This window comes from Polypterus senegalus, chromosome 3 (genome assembly GCF_016835505.1).
Source record: "Polypterus senegalus isolate Bchr_013 chromosome 3, ASM1683550v1, whole genome shotgun sequence".
NCBI classification, from domain to species: domain Eukaryota; kingdom Metazoa; phylum Chordata; class Cladistia; order Polypteriformes; family Polypteridae; genus Polypterus; species Polypterus senegalus.
The window spans coordinates 85461155-85478009 of record NC_053156.1 but is presented as its reverse complement, the minus strand read 5'-3'; the positions used below and the strand labels follow the sequence as shown (position 1 = coordinate 85478009).

The 16855-nt window shown below is 37.4% G+C and overlaps 1 protein-coding gene across 11 annotated transcripts in view; it reads right to left on the bottom strand.

Moving 5' to 3' along the window:
• LOC120525337 (syntaxin-binding protein 5) overlaps positions 1-16855 on the bottom strand; it is a 637028-nt gene that overhangs the window by 83314 nt on the left and 536859 nt on the right. For all 11 annotated transcript variants that reach the window (XM_039747537.1, XM_039747542.1, XM_039747540.1 and 8 more), the window contains exons 13-18: positions 16724-16791; positions 10725-10765; positions 8135-8355; positions 6483-6661; positions 1785-1910; positions 228-379 (exon numbers count right to left, since the gene is read on the bottom strand). In XM_039747537.1, the coding sequence (XP_039603471.1) occupies positions 228-379; positions 1785-1910; positions 6483-6661; positions 8135-8355; positions 10725-10765; positions 16724-16791 (787 nt within the window). The remainder of the gene's footprint in view (positions 1-227; positions 380-1784; positions 1911-6482; positions 6662-8134; positions 8356-10724; positions 10766-16723; positions 16792-16855) is intronic.

Here is a 16855-nt window from a genome sequence, read left to right as displayed (position 1 = left end):
AGGTCAAACAGTTTGCAAGCTACAGGTGATTTAAAAACCTGGACAGACAAACGAACAGCCACTGTAGTGTATTATATAAGAAAATATGTACAATATTAAATTAGAATGTGTAATAGACAGTAAACACTAATAGATATTTTTTTAAATATGAATTTGAAATCCAAACGACAGCGTGTAGAGAAAAAAAATGTATATACTGTATAAATTTGGCTATTTGCAGTTCTTACCTCCAGAAGGTTGTCGTGTTTTACGTGGTGATCGTGGTTGTCTTTGATAAGGATCATTGGAACCATATAATTCAACAGTTCCCAGGTTGAGGAGGACTGTCTTCTGAAGATAGTCAACTATTGCAAGGCCATTACTGTTGCCAAAAACCACACTAAAATATACAGAAAATAATTATTATCTATGTAACTGTTACAAAGTTTTCATAAAATCAATGCAATCAATCTTTAAATTATAAAAAAAAAATAAGGCTGTAAGTTCATTTGTTGTTCAGGTGATTTTATATTTTGAATATGAAAACCTTGTTCAATAAGAACTAGTGTTTTACTTTTCTAAAATAAATTATTAATATCTAAACGTTTTGTTAATTCTGTAGTGTAATTGAAACATGCAAAAGAAAATAAAAAAAATAGATAAGATCATATGATAATGTCATATACAAAACTGAGTGAATCCCTGGATTTATCATTTTCTAAACACATTTAGAACACATTTTGTGTAAAGAATAATCAAACAGTACAAACTTAATGGAAGATCATTAGTGATTAGCATTGAAGAGTTCAACTTTACATAAAGTTGAGAAAGGTACCATGTAAAATCATGGAAGTAGGCAACAGCGCAACATGACACAGTTAATAAAGCTTTCAAAGACACTCAGGAGGAAAGAGAAACTTGATGTTCAATGTGTCCTATATAGATTACAAATAAATTTGAAAGGAATCGGTAATCAATCATTGCACAATACTACCAATTATATACAAAGAAAGAAAACCATTCTATCTGATATACTGGATGAAATTATTCTTCCAGTATGGATTTTGAGAAAACAGTTTTCCCTGTATACTAAAATTTAGTTAGAAACTTGTGGACATGCATAAACATAAAATACAAATGTGTACATGCAAAAGGAAACAGGAAAATGATTTTTTTGTTAGTGTACTAATACTTTAAATCAAATGTCTTTTTACATGGACTTTCTTCTGAAATACATGTAATAAGTGAGCCTACCCCTTTAAGGACATTACCCAGTGTGCTGTGCAATTCAACCAGATTGGTAAGTTGATGGAAACAGAAAGACAGAAGAGGTACTGTATTTGTTTGGCAACATGAACCAACAACAGAGTGAGAGAAACAGAAGCTGTACTTCTGTTGGTTCAAGAGAAATAAAATCCTGCAATCAAGTCTATAGGGAGATAAGGATAAGAGGTGCACTTCTACAAAAACTTCATAATTATTAACAGTACTGTACTCTACTACAGTCGTCTCTTCTAGTGTAAGGGGGAGAAAATCATAATCTATTTAATGATAAAGCCAGAAGTTCACTTATCTTTGTACATGTGACAGTTCTTATTTAGTCATATCTTTTTCTATTCCACCTACAGTTCCTCTAAAAATACATTCATCTGTATTATATACCTATCAGGTTATATAATATTAAATGCTAAGTGATAAAATGACTTTTATATTTCCGTTTCTAGATGACCTAAATTTGGTTCACACAACATATTATCAGGAACTTTAATGTACTTTTATAGTATATATATATTATCTATACTCACAGCCCATATGAAGAATTAACAGCAAGACTGGTTATTTGTTGTGGAGGTTCCCCGCTGACCCAGACCAGCTGAATAACTAGCTCCACTTGGTAACCAGCAGACTGTTTCAATGGAGTACTTCTTACTCTAAAGACAAAAAAAATGATGAAAGATTTCAGGATTTCTTTGCAGGATAAAAAAAAAAACTGAAAATATTCTAAATATGTTATATCTTTTATAATTGCATTATTACATAAATGGAATATGATGAAAATTTAGATATAGTAGTAGTCAATAACAAATACAGTGGAACCTCGAGTCGCGACCGTAATTTGTTCCAAAACTCTGGTCATAACCCGATTTGGTCGTGACCCAAAGTAATTTCCCCCATAGGATTGTATGTAAATACATATTAATCCATTCAAGATCGTACACAACCTGTATGTAAATATATTTATTTAAAGATATTTAAGCACAAAAATAGTTAACTATACCATAGAATGCACAGCGTAATAGTAAACTAAATGTAAAAACATTGAATAACACTGAGAAAACCTTGAACAGAGAAAAGTAACATTGCAAGAATTTACGCTACAGCCTTATGAACCGCTCGCTGTAAACACTCTTTGTTAATGAGTTTTAAGCACAGGGAAAAAAAATGAACATTTGAAAAATCCGTAATTTCATAAACAACCAAGAAATGTAACATTGCAACAATTCACGCTACGAACCAAAAAATGAACATTTGAAAAATCCGTAATACAAAAATTAACAATATACTAACCTTGCATGAGTCGATGTCTGGGATGAAGGAAGTGAGGAGGAACTGGGTGGAGAGGAGATTAAAGTTTTGAGGTAAAGTCTGTGACGATGCGAGTTCGCTGCATGCTCTCATCTCACTTCCGGGAGCCCTTAAACCTGTCACCATCAGTAATGTTACCGATGGGCACGACAGTGAGGCACTACAATGGAGCAATCGGATGGTGCAAAAAGTGCCAAGTACTTTTATTAAAATCAATAAAACAACAATCAAAAACAATGTCCAAATTAAAGTGCAGTGCTTTCATAATCCTTCAATAAATAACTAATCCCATAAAAAACAGAAGTGAAGTGGAGGTTGAAAACCAATAGAAAAAAGCCTTCATTAAATACAACAAGGTTAAAACAATGCTCGAAGCAGCCTCTTTAAAAACAAGCCCGATGCATTCTTTAACTGCCTTACGCAGCCAGCCCTCCTTCTTCTGGTCACTCCAGCTCCTTGATCGCTCAGCTGAAGCGACCACTTCCTTCTGCCCCACCGAGTGTCGGCCAAAACACCCCTGCTTGGGCTCACTGCCCAGCTGCCTGCTGGTGAGCATGCGCTCACTTGCTCACACCAGTTCTTTCCACACTGCTTCCTGCTTACTTCCTCACTCTGCAACCTCCATCTTTCTCTTCTTTTTCCTCTCTTTAGCCGCCTCGCGCTGTAGCAATCAACCACCGTTCCCCCCTTGCTAAGCTGCAATTGTGGCGATTATTTATTTAAAACTAGCCTCTTGACGTGAGCTGTGGACCTGCAATACCACAAAGTCCCTCTGTGCGATGCACATTTCACCAAGAACAATGTACTGCACAGGGAGAGACTGAACATGTGCGTAAATCACCGGCACGTACGAACCGGGAAACTGGCTTGTTTGTCACCGGAGTGTGTGGCGAACTTTTTGGTTGTAACCCGATTTGTACGTGGTCCGAGACGTTCGTGACCCGAGGTTCCACTGTATCCTAAATAATCATTCTATAAACACACCCTTTTTGATCAATAAACACAATTTAGGCAAAAAATTCTGATAACAGACAGGTAGATGGCAAATGTAGCTATTCTAGACATTTTATCAGTTACTCAATTATATGTTTTAAGTATAGTTGTACCAAATTCAAGTGTATGTTTTAACCATTAAAAGCTTTTTTAGTTTGTTAAAATTAATCAAATAAATGGAAGCTTAAAAAATACTACAGAATTTGCAGTGAGGAGATCTTCACAGAATGAGGTGGAACTTGCTTCTCATTTTCAAGATGTCCTAAACCTGAGTTTGAAGAGGCAGAGATACATATAATAGCACAATGGCCTTATTTCAACTGTCACAATACAAAGGGAACTGATGCTCATACATAATCTAGTTCATCTGCCATATACTTTTACAGAAATCATCTATGCTTTGTCTATGTGTTTATTAGACTGGAAGATGTATCTTATTGTGGGTAATAAAAATGTGTATCAATGATGTCAGTGATATCTTTAGCACATTTCATAGTAGCAGATTTTAACTGCAATGCAAGTTAATACCTATAGATGGTCTAATTAACACTCTTAGGTTCATATCCTTTTATTCTGCAGTGCATTTCAATTTAATAAAGATCCAAATCATAATGTGCACTGCATGTTAATTGTGCAACAGAAACATAGCAGAATTTCTACACTTTAAAACAGAGAAGTGTCTATCGCTTTTTTGGTCATTTTTTATCATTGCTGTAATTAAGATATCCAGGGTGCCCTTCAAGATGAAACACCTCCTGCTGGAAACTCTTATCAACACCAACACAACCCTCAGCAACCTACAGGGTCTTGTCACAGAAGGTCTCCAACATCACATTAGGATCAGCAGTCACACCCAAGTCTGCAAGTTTCTCATACAAACTGAATGCAAAGCCATTAGAAACAGCCTGATCTTGCAGTATGGCCAGGTCCAGCCTCAATCTCCCAGTAGGTGGAAGTTTTCCCTGCAAGTTGGAGGACTGCTTGCAGGGCCAGATGCAGTTTAACGTCATACCCAGGACTGATATCATCAAGAAGAGTTGCAGCGCAAGACTTGATTGCAAGTACGGTCTGTAAAGGGAACTGAGAAGGACTAGGTGTTGGGCAGGGCCATGGGGTCCAGCAGCTATGGGGCATCAGTTGGTGAAGAAAGATTCATTGATCTTGACTTTGCTGATGATGCTGTGATATTAGTAGGGTCAATGGAGGCTCTGATAGGGGTCTCTCAAGAGACTGAATAAGTGGTCTGAATGTCTGGGCTTGCAAGTGCCCTAGATAAAAACCAAGATCCAGTCCTTCAGTGACCTCTTTGGCACAGCCATCAGCAGAGTGTTTGTCTGCTAAGAGAGTGTCAACCTCATTGAGAGGTTTACTTACCTCGGCAGTGACATTCATGTCTCTGGTGACTCTTCTTATGAAGTCAGTAGACAGATTGGGAGAACATGGGGGGTCATGAGGTCGCTGGAAAAGGGTGTGTGGTGCTCCCAATATCTCTGCAAAAGGACGAAGGTCCAAGTCTTTAGAGTCCTGGTGCTTCCTGTCATGGACACTATTTAGTGACCTGAGACAAAGATTGGTCTGCTTCGATACTGTGTCTCTTTGGAGAATTCTTGGGTACTGCTGGTTTGACTTTGTGTTGAATGAGTGGTTGCTCATGGAGTCCCAAATGAGACACATTACCTGCTTTGTGAGAGAGTGTTAATTACGACACTATTGCCATGTGGTACGATTTCCTGATGGTGATCCGGCTTGCAAAGTCCTTATTGTTGAGGACACAAACGGCTGGACCAGGCCAAGGGGACGCACACGTAACACCTGTCTGCGGCGGATAGATGTTCATTTCCAGAAGGTGGGACTGGACTGTGTGTCTGCCTTGGGGGGTTGTGTGATGAGTGTGGCAACACGCTGTACCAATGCATGCTCCCCCGCCTGACTTGATCTGTAATTCAGAGCTGAGTGAGTGCTATGCACTGATATAAAGATCAGCAAACTGATACCCTTATTCATTTGTAGTTGTTTTAATGTTTTCCAGAGAAAGCACCCAACTCATATTATTTAATTCATAAAGTTCTGAGTTATGTGGCATTGGAATTTGTATGAGAATGATATTGTTTATTAACTACATTTTGGTTCTGACTTTTTATGGCACAAGAAAAACAAACATGGAGGTGATGGGTTAAGAAAAGAATGAATGTAAGGCAGGAATACTCCTTGATATGTTGCATTAGTCTCTCACCAACAACATTCACAAGCATACACCCATACTGACTCATGCGATGGAAATTTATAGTTGCCAGCTTACCTGATAGCATGCCTTTCAACTGTAACAGCAAACTCTATACTGAAAGCATCCCACCCAGGAATGAAACATGTTATCTATTACAGTGAAAATGAAACTACAGCCAACTGAAAGGGGGAGAGTGTTTATGTACCTGTTAGAATCTGTGAGCACAGAGTGTTCTTTATACTGTGATAATGAGGTCAACACACCTTCATATTTACTATGAAACTGGGATTCCATGTTTGGCAGCACTATATGGAATGGTAGTTGTGAAAAATACTTTTGGTGCTTCCTCTGCAATATTGACTTTCATAAGCCATAATCATGTCAGATTCAAATTCAGTTTTTAAAGGGAAACAGAGGTCTTTTAAGCCTTTACTTTTATTATTATATACATAAGATAAACTTACCCATGCAATGTAATGTCAGTATTTGAGATAAAATGAGATTACAGCATCATAAAATTTGAAATTCCTAAACAAATGTGAATTCAGCTTAGTCAAGTAAATATGTTTATGAACATTTACAAATATTTAATACATAAAAATTTTTGAATTTTGAATATGTGGTTCACTTATATTTCTCATATAGAAAAAATTATTTTGGTGCCCTAAACAAGCGCAAGAACAACAAAAAGAATACACACTTGAGACAAGGTACATTGTCCCGGAGGCCATCTGAAGAGCTGCTGCTTGTAGAAGGATGGGACTGAGGTGCAGGAGGCTGTGGATTGGAAGAGGCCCCTGGAGTTGGCAAAGGTGGTATCTGATCCACGTCTGGAGAATCAACATCATTGAGTTCATACTGAAGGCGAACTTCAAGCAGCTATAGGAATAATATGGAAACACATATAATAGTTGATACAAAAGTTAATTTTCTAAGGATGTACTGTGAAACTATATTCCAATATTTGATCTACAATAGATTAAGATAAAATTTTGTTTTGCTAAATGTGTCAATGTGATATATTATAGGTATTACATTTACAAAAAATATTGTATATTTCAATACATTAAATGACAAACAAAAATTTAAATTTTGTAGCTTAGAAATATTACAAAATGTTTATATTTCTTTTTGTTCAACATTTTTATATTAACATGCAAAAATATACACTAGTTATACGGTTTGGTCAAACAACCATATGTGACACCCTCCGTTACCTACAGGGTGTTTAAGCAGTAAAAGAGTTTCTAATGGCAGTGTTATCAATGTTATACTGTTAAAAATAATGGGTTCATAAAATAACCAAAAAGAGACCTGAATGTTGACAAGCAACACTTAACAAGAGCCGGAATTAAATTAATTTTAACTATGATGAGCTTTTCACACACTTGCCAGGAACCTTTTTAAAAAAAATTAGTAAATTCATTTTCAGGGCATTCCAAAAATATGCAATCATTCAAAAAATAACATTTATGATGTAAACTTTCTTAGACAATGATCTAATTCACAATAATGTGTCAGACCTCTGTTACTTTATCAATACCAATAATTGCTTAGTTGTTTGTGTTTCTTCCCCCACAATCTTGAAATCATGAGCAATTCCACAGTGGGCATCTTAGGATATAAATCATTTGTTCTTTTGAAACGATTTAAAGCCTAGTTCAAACATTAGTCTGTTTAGGTTTTACCAAAATATACACTAAGTACTATTCGGAGCTGAACGTAAAGGATAGTGGGTGTGATACTGGCACACCATTTGTGACGCATTTGCTAGATTATTTCACTTAGTGATCTTTCATTGTTGAAAGGTTCATCTGCAAATCCAGGCATTGACTTATAATGGCTGCAGTGGGCTGGCGCCCTGCCCGGGGTTTGTTTCCTGCCTTGTGCCCTGTGTTGGCTGGGATTGGCTCCAGCAGACCCCTGTGACCCTGTAGTTAGGATACAGCAAGTTGGATAATGGATGGATGGACTTATAATGGGTTAAGTAACAGCACACTGAATAGATAGGGCAGAAGTACATAAGCATACTGATGATGGCTATACTGTGTTACTGTACCAGTGGGTATAAATCATAAATTTTATGAGAGCTTTTGCATTGATGCAGTAAACTATTACATTGTTTTACAGGCCTCAATGTCATTAACCAAATGTCTCTAGGACAAAATGTAAAAAATAAATAAATGAGTCAATGTGATTTGTTTAAAATAGTTGAAGCACTATATTAAATACACACAAAGAGGCTACTTCAAAATACTAAGCTTTACCTTGCTTATTTGTGAACTGGCAACTCATTTTAAAACTACAACTTAATTTTTGATGCATAATGAGATTTTCACAAGTTATTCATACCTGAACCACCTCTGTGGTAACTTCCTGCTTGCTGAACTTATAGATGATAACATGTGCAGAGACGCCAGCAACACACAACATTCGACTCTCTGGACACCAAGACAATATCTGAATGGCAAAAGGGTCCTCGTCTACAATGTCTGTGCTTGGTTTATCCTCTTTGTTCCGGGATTTCTCAAAGACTTTAGCAGTTTTCAGTTTATAAAGTACTTGTAACATTACTGGTAGACAAAAAAAAAATAAATAGAATGTTAAATGCATATAAACTAGATAGATAGATAGATAGATAGATAGATAGATAGATAGATAGATAGATAGATAGATAGATAAATGCATATAAACTAGATAGATAGATAGATAGATAGATAAATGCATATAAACTAGATAGATAGATAGATAGATAAATGCATATAAACTAGATAGATAGATAGATAGATAGATAGATAGATAGATAGATAGATAGATAGATAGTTTATTAATCCCAAAGGGAAATTCACATAATCCAGCAGCAGCATACTGACACAAAAAATAATAATAAATTAAAGAGTAATAAAAATGCAGGTAAAAACAGACAATAACTTTGAATAATGTTAACGTTTAACGGGTGGAATTGAAGAGTCGCATAGTGTGGGGGAGGAGCGATCTCCTCAGTCTGTCAGTGGAGCAGGACAGTAACAGCAGTCTGTCGCTGAAGCTGCTCCTCTGCCTGGAGATGACACTGTTTAGTGGATTCTCCATGATTGACAGGAGCCTGCTTTAGCGCCCGTCGCTCTGCCACAGATGTCAAACTGTCCTGCTCCGTGCCTACAATAGAGCCTGCCTTCCTCACCAGTTTGTCCAGGCGTGAGATGACCTTCTTCTTTATGCTGCCTCCCCAGCACACCACCGCGTAGAAGAGGGCACTCGCCACAACCGTCTGGTAGAACATCTGCAGCATCTTATTGCAGATGTTGAAGGACGCCAACCTTCTAAGGAAGTATAGTCGGCTCTGACCTTTCTTACACAGAGCATCAGTATTGGTAGTCCAGTCCAAATTATCATCCAGCTGCACTCCCAGGTATTTATAGTTCTGTACCCTCCGCACACAGTCACCTCTAATGATCACGGGGTCCATGAGGGGCCTGGGCCTCCTAAAATCCACCATCAGTTTCTTGCTGGTGTTCAGGTGTAAGTGATTTGAGTCGCACCATTTAACAAAGTCCTTGATTATCTTCCTATACTCCTCCTCCTGCCCACTCCTGATGCAGCCCACAATAGCAGTGTCATCAGCGAACTTTTGCACGTGGCACGACTCCGAGTTGTATTGGAAGTCTGATGTATATAGGCTGAACAGGACTGGAGAAAGTACAGTCCCCTGCGGCGCCCCTGTATTGCTGAACACAATGTCAGACCTGCAGTTCCCGAGATGCACATATTGAGGTCTGTCTGTAAGATAGTTCACGATCCATGCCACCAGGTGTGAATCAACTCCAATCTCTGTCAGCTTGTCCCTAAGGAGCAGAGGTTGGATGGTGTTGAAGGTGCTAGAAAAGTCCAAAAACATAATTCTTACAGCACCACTGCCTCTGTCCAAGTGGGAGAGGGATCGGTGTAGCATATAGATGATGGCATCCACCGCCCCCACCTTCTCCTGGTATGCAAACTGCAGAGGGTCGAGGGCGCAGTGGACCTGTGGCCTCAGGTGGTGAAGCAGCACCACTCTTAGAAAAAATTTCATGAATAGTGATAAAAAAATAAAATAAAATAAAAAATATCTAATATTATATTTGTATTAGGCTTATAAAGATGTGCAGGCTTAACTACCTTTTATAGACACAGATGCATTTTTCTGAGGTACGACTTTACTTTTATTTCACTGAAAATGACTCTTATTAAACAAGTTATATAACAAGAAGAAGGCAGGTGCTAATGATAATATTTAAAAAAAAAAACAAAGAATGCAAAGTGCTAACAAGAAAGAAAATTGTAACAAAAATTAGATTAACAACAATCAGAATGTAAACGCTGTGTTACAAAAGCTATGACAACAGTATACCTAACTATTAACCTTTCAAATAAAAAATCTAATCACTGTTGTGGGTAATCACCAATGAGCAATTCTATTTCTTCTTACAAAAATTACTTGTATTGTGGAATACATTCTAACCTTGACAGACAGACACACTACAACCAGACAAATACTACACAAAGCAAATGCAGTTATTTTTTTTAATCAGTCCATTTGTTAGAATACTGTACAAACCAGAATTTACCACATCATAAAAGTGTCAAGGCCAAGAGCCTATTAATTTATTCATATGCTCTTTTAAAGTAATCCTGTGGCTTACAATAGTCTTCTGGATAGACTGTGTACTAAAATGGTATGGCCAGTATTTATGTCATTGACATGAGTAAATAACAGAAAAACATATGTATGCATTAAAAAAAACACCATAAAACAAACCAAAATCATAGCTTACACAAGCAGAAAGAAGAAGATGATTTAATGTATCAAAATGGTACAAGACTTTTTGCAGATCAAGTAACAGACCCCACATTGAAGTTGTATTAAAAACAGCACAAAAATACTGGAGCATAAATGAGAACTTACTTGCAGAAGCATCCCAGAATTTTACTGATCCATCAGCATGCCTGGTGCCAAACAAAATACAGAAGAGATTAAGTATCATTACAAAACCATGTGCTTTATTCATGGTTTTGTATTTTTCCTTTTAATATAATACAGAAATATAATGCCAGAGATATTACAATCTCCATTACAGTCTAACTCTGCAATTCTGAGTATGAAATCCAATTTTTTTCTTCTGGAGACAGAAATGTCTTACAGCTCCTGGTCCAGACAATGTGACTCCCTTCACGGTAAAACATTGTGTGTTTATGGACATTTTCATTTGGTCTTTGGTTCAATAGAAAATTTCTGCATTCTGCAAAGAATCAATAATAATCCTGGGTCTAAGTAGGCCAGTGGAGGACACATTTGAATATTTAATTCTTTAGCATCTCAAGCCTAATACTGATTCTCCTCTTGACCCATTACATTTTCTATACCATACTAACAGGTTAGTTAAGGAGACATTAAACATGGCCATTTGTGTGGTTAAAATGCTACAAGGATACCAGGTGTTTATGCTACGATGGTGATTGTAGATTTTAGTTCTGTTTCAAACACAATCACACCAGTGGTTCTGCTGGACAAACTTCCTGATATGAATTTGAACTCTGCACATCTCACTAAACTTCTGACTTTCTGAGAAACACAAATCAGACTGTGAAACTGGGCAAGTATCAGTCATGTTCACTATTCTGAGCACAGGGTCCTGTCAGGAGTCTGTTCAGTATTCTTTCTTTTTTTTTCTCTCTCTACGCCAACAACTACACAATCACCTACAGTGACATATCTCTTAAACTGCTGAAATCTGCTCATTAAACAGCTGTGATCACAAACAGGGACAAGATGACATATTGGAAGGAAGGGGAGCAGCTGGCTATTTGGTACACCTTCACCAATTTTAATTTAAATACTGTGAAAATGCTGTAAATGGCTGTGAATTTTAGGGGACACTTCTCAGTACCTCCTTCAAAGGCTATTAATGGTGTCACTGTCAGCAGGGTAGAATCCTTAAAATTTCTTGCCACCACTATCACTGCCAGTATGAACTGAGATGAAAACATAATTTCTCTCATCAAAAAAGCTTGGCAGTTTGTGTATGTACGTTACCCACCACCTTTAAAAGTTTAACCTGTCAGAAACAGTTATGGCTCAGCAGTAAGCAGTCACTTTCCCTGCAACCGTCTGGTATGGTCTTATCCAAAACAAAAACAACATTTCATTTAGAAAAGCAAAAATACTGTATGTCTGAGGATGCATTCTACTGAGGACCTATGTATAATTCAAGTTATGTAATGTGAAGGAAATATAATCAAACAGCACACTCTCCTGGTGAAGCATATTGTCCAGTTATTGCGCGCATGGAAATATTAAAGGTCACCAAAAATAAGAACCACTGGTCACATAGCTTCTTTCCTGGTTAAAAACAGTCTAACTTATCTCTGTCTCCAGATCTACAAGCTTTTACATTTAATTTTATTTATGTTTACTTTAAAAAAAAAACAAAAAGGCTAGCGCTTCATATTACTGGACATGAGCACAAATCTGCATTGTCAAATCATTTAATATATTTGTGATTTTGTGCAACAGATCATCATTCACTACTGTTGTATTTTCTGTTATATTGTGATGGTGTCATAAAATGTATATTGTACTGTTAACTTTATTTACTTTAGTTTTGTCAGATGTAACAACAATAGAAAATCCCAATAACAATGCTGCCTGGCAATAAAGTGCAAGTTCAGAAGGAATTATAAGCCAGAATGATGACAAGTTCTTTACTGTCAGGTACAAACTATCTTAAAGACAGACCTCAGTATGCAGGTCTGACATTGTGGTCAGCAACACAGGAGCGCTGCAGGGGACTGTACTTTCTCCGGTCCTGTTCAGCCTATATACATCGGACTTCCAATACAACTTGGAGTCCTGCCACGTGCAGAAGTTTGCTGACAACACTGCTATCGTGGGCTGCATTGGGAGTGGGCAGGAGGAGGAGTATAGGAACCTAATCAAGGACTTTGTAAAATGGTGTGATTCAAACCACCTACAACTGAACACCAGCAAAACCAAGGTGCTGGTGGTGGGTTTTAGGAGGACCAGGCCCCTCATGGACCCCGTGATCATCAGAGGTGACTGTGTGCAGAGGGTGCAGACCTAAAAATACCTGGGAGTGCAGCTGGATGATAAATTGGACTGGACTGCCAATACTGATGCTCTGTGTAAGAAAGGACAGAGCCAGCTATACTTCTTTAGAAGGCTGGCGTCCTTCAAAATCTGCAATAAGATGCTGCAGATATTCTATCAGACGGTTATGGCAAGCATCCTCCTCTACTCGGTGGTGTGCTGGGGTGGCAGCATAAAGAAGAGGGATGCCTCACGCCTGGACAAACTGGTGTGGAAGGCAGGCTCTATTGTAGGCATGGAGCTGGACAGTTTGACATCCGTGGCAGAGCGACGGGCACTGAGCAGGCTCCAGTCAATCATGGAGAATCCACTGCATCCACTAAACAGGATCATCTCCAAACAGAGGAGCAGCTTCAGTGACAGACTGCTGTCACTGTCCTGCTCCACTGACAGACTGAGGAGTTCTTTCCTCCCCCACATTATGCGACTCTTCAATTCCACCCCCTGGGTAAACGTGAACATCAGCATTTCACAAATTGCCTGAGAATGAAGTGGCATGGTATAATTTAATTATGAATTTGTTGATGTGCCTTTCCTGTATGCCATCTGTGCAAAGGATTTTTCGGTGGGATAAAACATAAATTAAAGTAGCCCTAACTCTGACCCATGAAGAACACAACTGGAGATATTGCTAAGATTTGGTGTGTGTTTACCTACAGCAATATTTCATCTACTCAGTAGAAATACCATTCCCTAGTAGTGCCTGAGGTTCCAAGTACTGAAGGCAGATGCAATAATCAAAATATCAAAAGCTGCACTTGCATCAAACAGCATGAGGAAACAAGGGCATCTGGGTCCTCGTTTATAAAATGTGTATACACTCAGGAACTTGTGTAAACCACTTTATATCTAAAAATCTGGATTTATAAAACATGAACTTAGCAAGAAAAATAGCTTAACATTATGGCAAATTAGGAACATCTGTTAGTCCTACAGAGACTTTTTTGGTGTTGGAATTTTAGCAATTCCAGGTAGAAGGACAATGAAGTGAACAGAAAATACTGTTTCAGGGCACACTTCAATGATGCATCAGTCACATTATGACATTCCTAAACTTGTATCACAGTTAACTGACATTTTCTCTGAATAAAATGATCTTCAATGTTGGTAATAATGCCTTAATACATAAGCTTAATGCTAACTGCCTCAGTGTATGAACAGCCTATCTATTCTACCTTATTCTATAAAAATAGTGTTCTGTATGTTGTACAACACAAGTGACAATGGCAGAGCTACCAAGAAACCAATCATCACTCAGAGCATGACCCGGACATCTACTTCCCACACTGCTATATGATAAAATAAAAGAATCAGGGTGTTCAGCCAGGTCAACTTGCAGCTACGCTGGTCAGACACATTTCAGCATCACATATTAATTGTATATTAACTGAATAAAACTGCTTTCTGTTTACAAAGCAAATTCATTCAGTCAATTACAACAATTACATTAGGAAAATAAGTTATTGCTGCAAATTGCTTTTTGATCTCAGCTTGCTCACCCTGACTGTAAGTAAATTGATAGCATCTTACTTATACCATAACATACAGGTGGCATGATCGGACAGCCAGTTTATGCTGAAAGGCGCCAGTTGCAAAATACCCTGCATTGTTAAACCCTGTAATGGAACATGGACTGTATGATATCTGTATGATGATCTCTGTAATATAGGCTCAAATTCAGCACACAACTCCAAGAGGATGGTTCCACGAAGTCTGTATCAGCTTATAAGCAAGTCATCATCATGAGCAAAAAAAAACCAAAAAACATTGTGATCCTTGAAAGCAAGCTACTTGTGTGTCCTGCCATTGGTGATATCCTCCAAAAGAGCTAGCACTGCCACTGGCAGTTATGTCATACACCACGCAAAATAAAATTTTTTTCAGGTGATAGTGGGTACCCTAGAGTGTGGCTCCTGAAACCACCTATCAACCCGCAAACACCACAACCAAGGACATAAAGTGAAAGTGATAGAATGAATTATTGCTTCAGTAGATTGGTAGATGGCGAGGTCTGGACTTGTTGGGCAGCCCACTGTTTTGCATCCCCACAAAGGTTTGCCACTTTGTAATAGCTTGTTTGGAACTGCAAATTATAGAGCAAAAACACGGACTGCCTCTGCCACCTGAGGTAGGTTAAGAAAAAAGGGAAATCAACACACAATAGCGATTCCAAATTATTTGGATGTTGTATGTTGAAGATAAACAGTATTGCAATATTGGCAATTACTTGGCTAAATTCCTTTTTTTTTTACCAGTTTAATAAAAACGTTCTTAATATCTTGTAGTTCACTGCGCAAACAGTCTGCATTGATTCACACTGTGTGCTGTTAGGGTTCTGGATCTTGAATGATGGCACAGTACTATTGCTATCTCGGCTCAGCTGCTATGATTTGCTCCCTCCCTTGAACAGAATGTTTTTGTGGTTCTCCACTTCAGTCAGTAATACACCACTTTCACATTCACTGAAGTTTTGTTTACTGAATTCTCCCATTTTATATGGTGATTAGATCATGAATATTCAAAAAAGGCTTTTTTTTTGTTTTGTTTATATAAAAGGAAGTTGGGGTGGCACAGCAAAATTTTTGCATAAAATCTAAGTAAGGTTTAACATGCGAGGCCCCTTAGAACCTACCACCTTCAATTCCAGTCTCTGTACCAAAGAATGTTCACACATTAAAGTAATTGAACTTGCATAATACATACAGATGTTTATTTACTTACTGCTCTACAGAGACAATCTTTACCAGATTCTGTCAGACAAAAAGGGTAGCACTGAAATGGAGCAAATAAAATAAACACTAAATCAACTAAACAACTAAAATAAACATGCTCAAGTTTGTGTTTTTCAGAAGAGGCTGATGAGTCTATTTGAGGAATGAGGTAGCTTAGTTTGCAGAGACTGCCATGCTAGTGATATTGGAGAGGAGTAGGAAAGAGGGACAGACAAATGGTACAGTAATTTAATCTAAACAGAATACTATGTAATTTTAGGAAAGAGACATAAAAGATGACAGTGAATTAAAAACTTATGCACACATGGGAATACTATTTTTTTTATTACTGGTCTAACAGAGGTTTTTCTTTGAGACTACTGCACAGTTTTTGAATTTCACTGTAGCTGCAGCCCAACTACAGCATGTTGTTTTCATTTTGCACAATACTATGTGTATTTTTATGTTGTACACCACACCATTTTATTTGTAGTTCCTCAGTGAAATAGCCATGTTTCCTAATCTAGAAAGCTACCTGCAAAGCAAGCCATACATTGTTGTGATATAACTAGGTATGCCTATATTCATCTGCATAGAGTACATAGAGTACAAATTCTTAAATACCTGCTCAATTTTCAAAAATTATTTGTTTCTATGTTAATGTACACACATCTAAGTAAATGATACATGGTGACTTCACTTTCAAAGTTGAAACAATCTGATTTTACATTCCAGTGCTACGTAGTTTGTTTACTCCAGAGCTCTAACATTTTAATGGGAGTTTGATAAATGCACACCCACTCCAACACTACTAATTATACTAATCAGAAACTATTACTGATTGCTACTTTTCAGATCAGCAGGCTCATGTACAGTAGATTAGATAAGCATTTTTAACATGCCTTCTTTTTTTCCAACTGTTGTAAGAAGCAAGATACATTGAAATACTTTCACAATTACCAGTTGTTTACTAAATTAATTCTTTACAAGACTAAGCTACACCCTTTTATCTTCGTGAAGACTTACATATACAGCACAAATGTCTCAGCATTATATAACCTGAAACAAGGTTAGCTTTAAACTTACCCAGTGATAATTATCTCAGGATAGCACTGATTACCTAAACCCCAGTTGCCACCACTGATAGGCCATTCCTTAAAGAAAAATGAATGGAAACCAAGTTAAGAATTAAATAGAAGTTTAATAAAAATACATAAA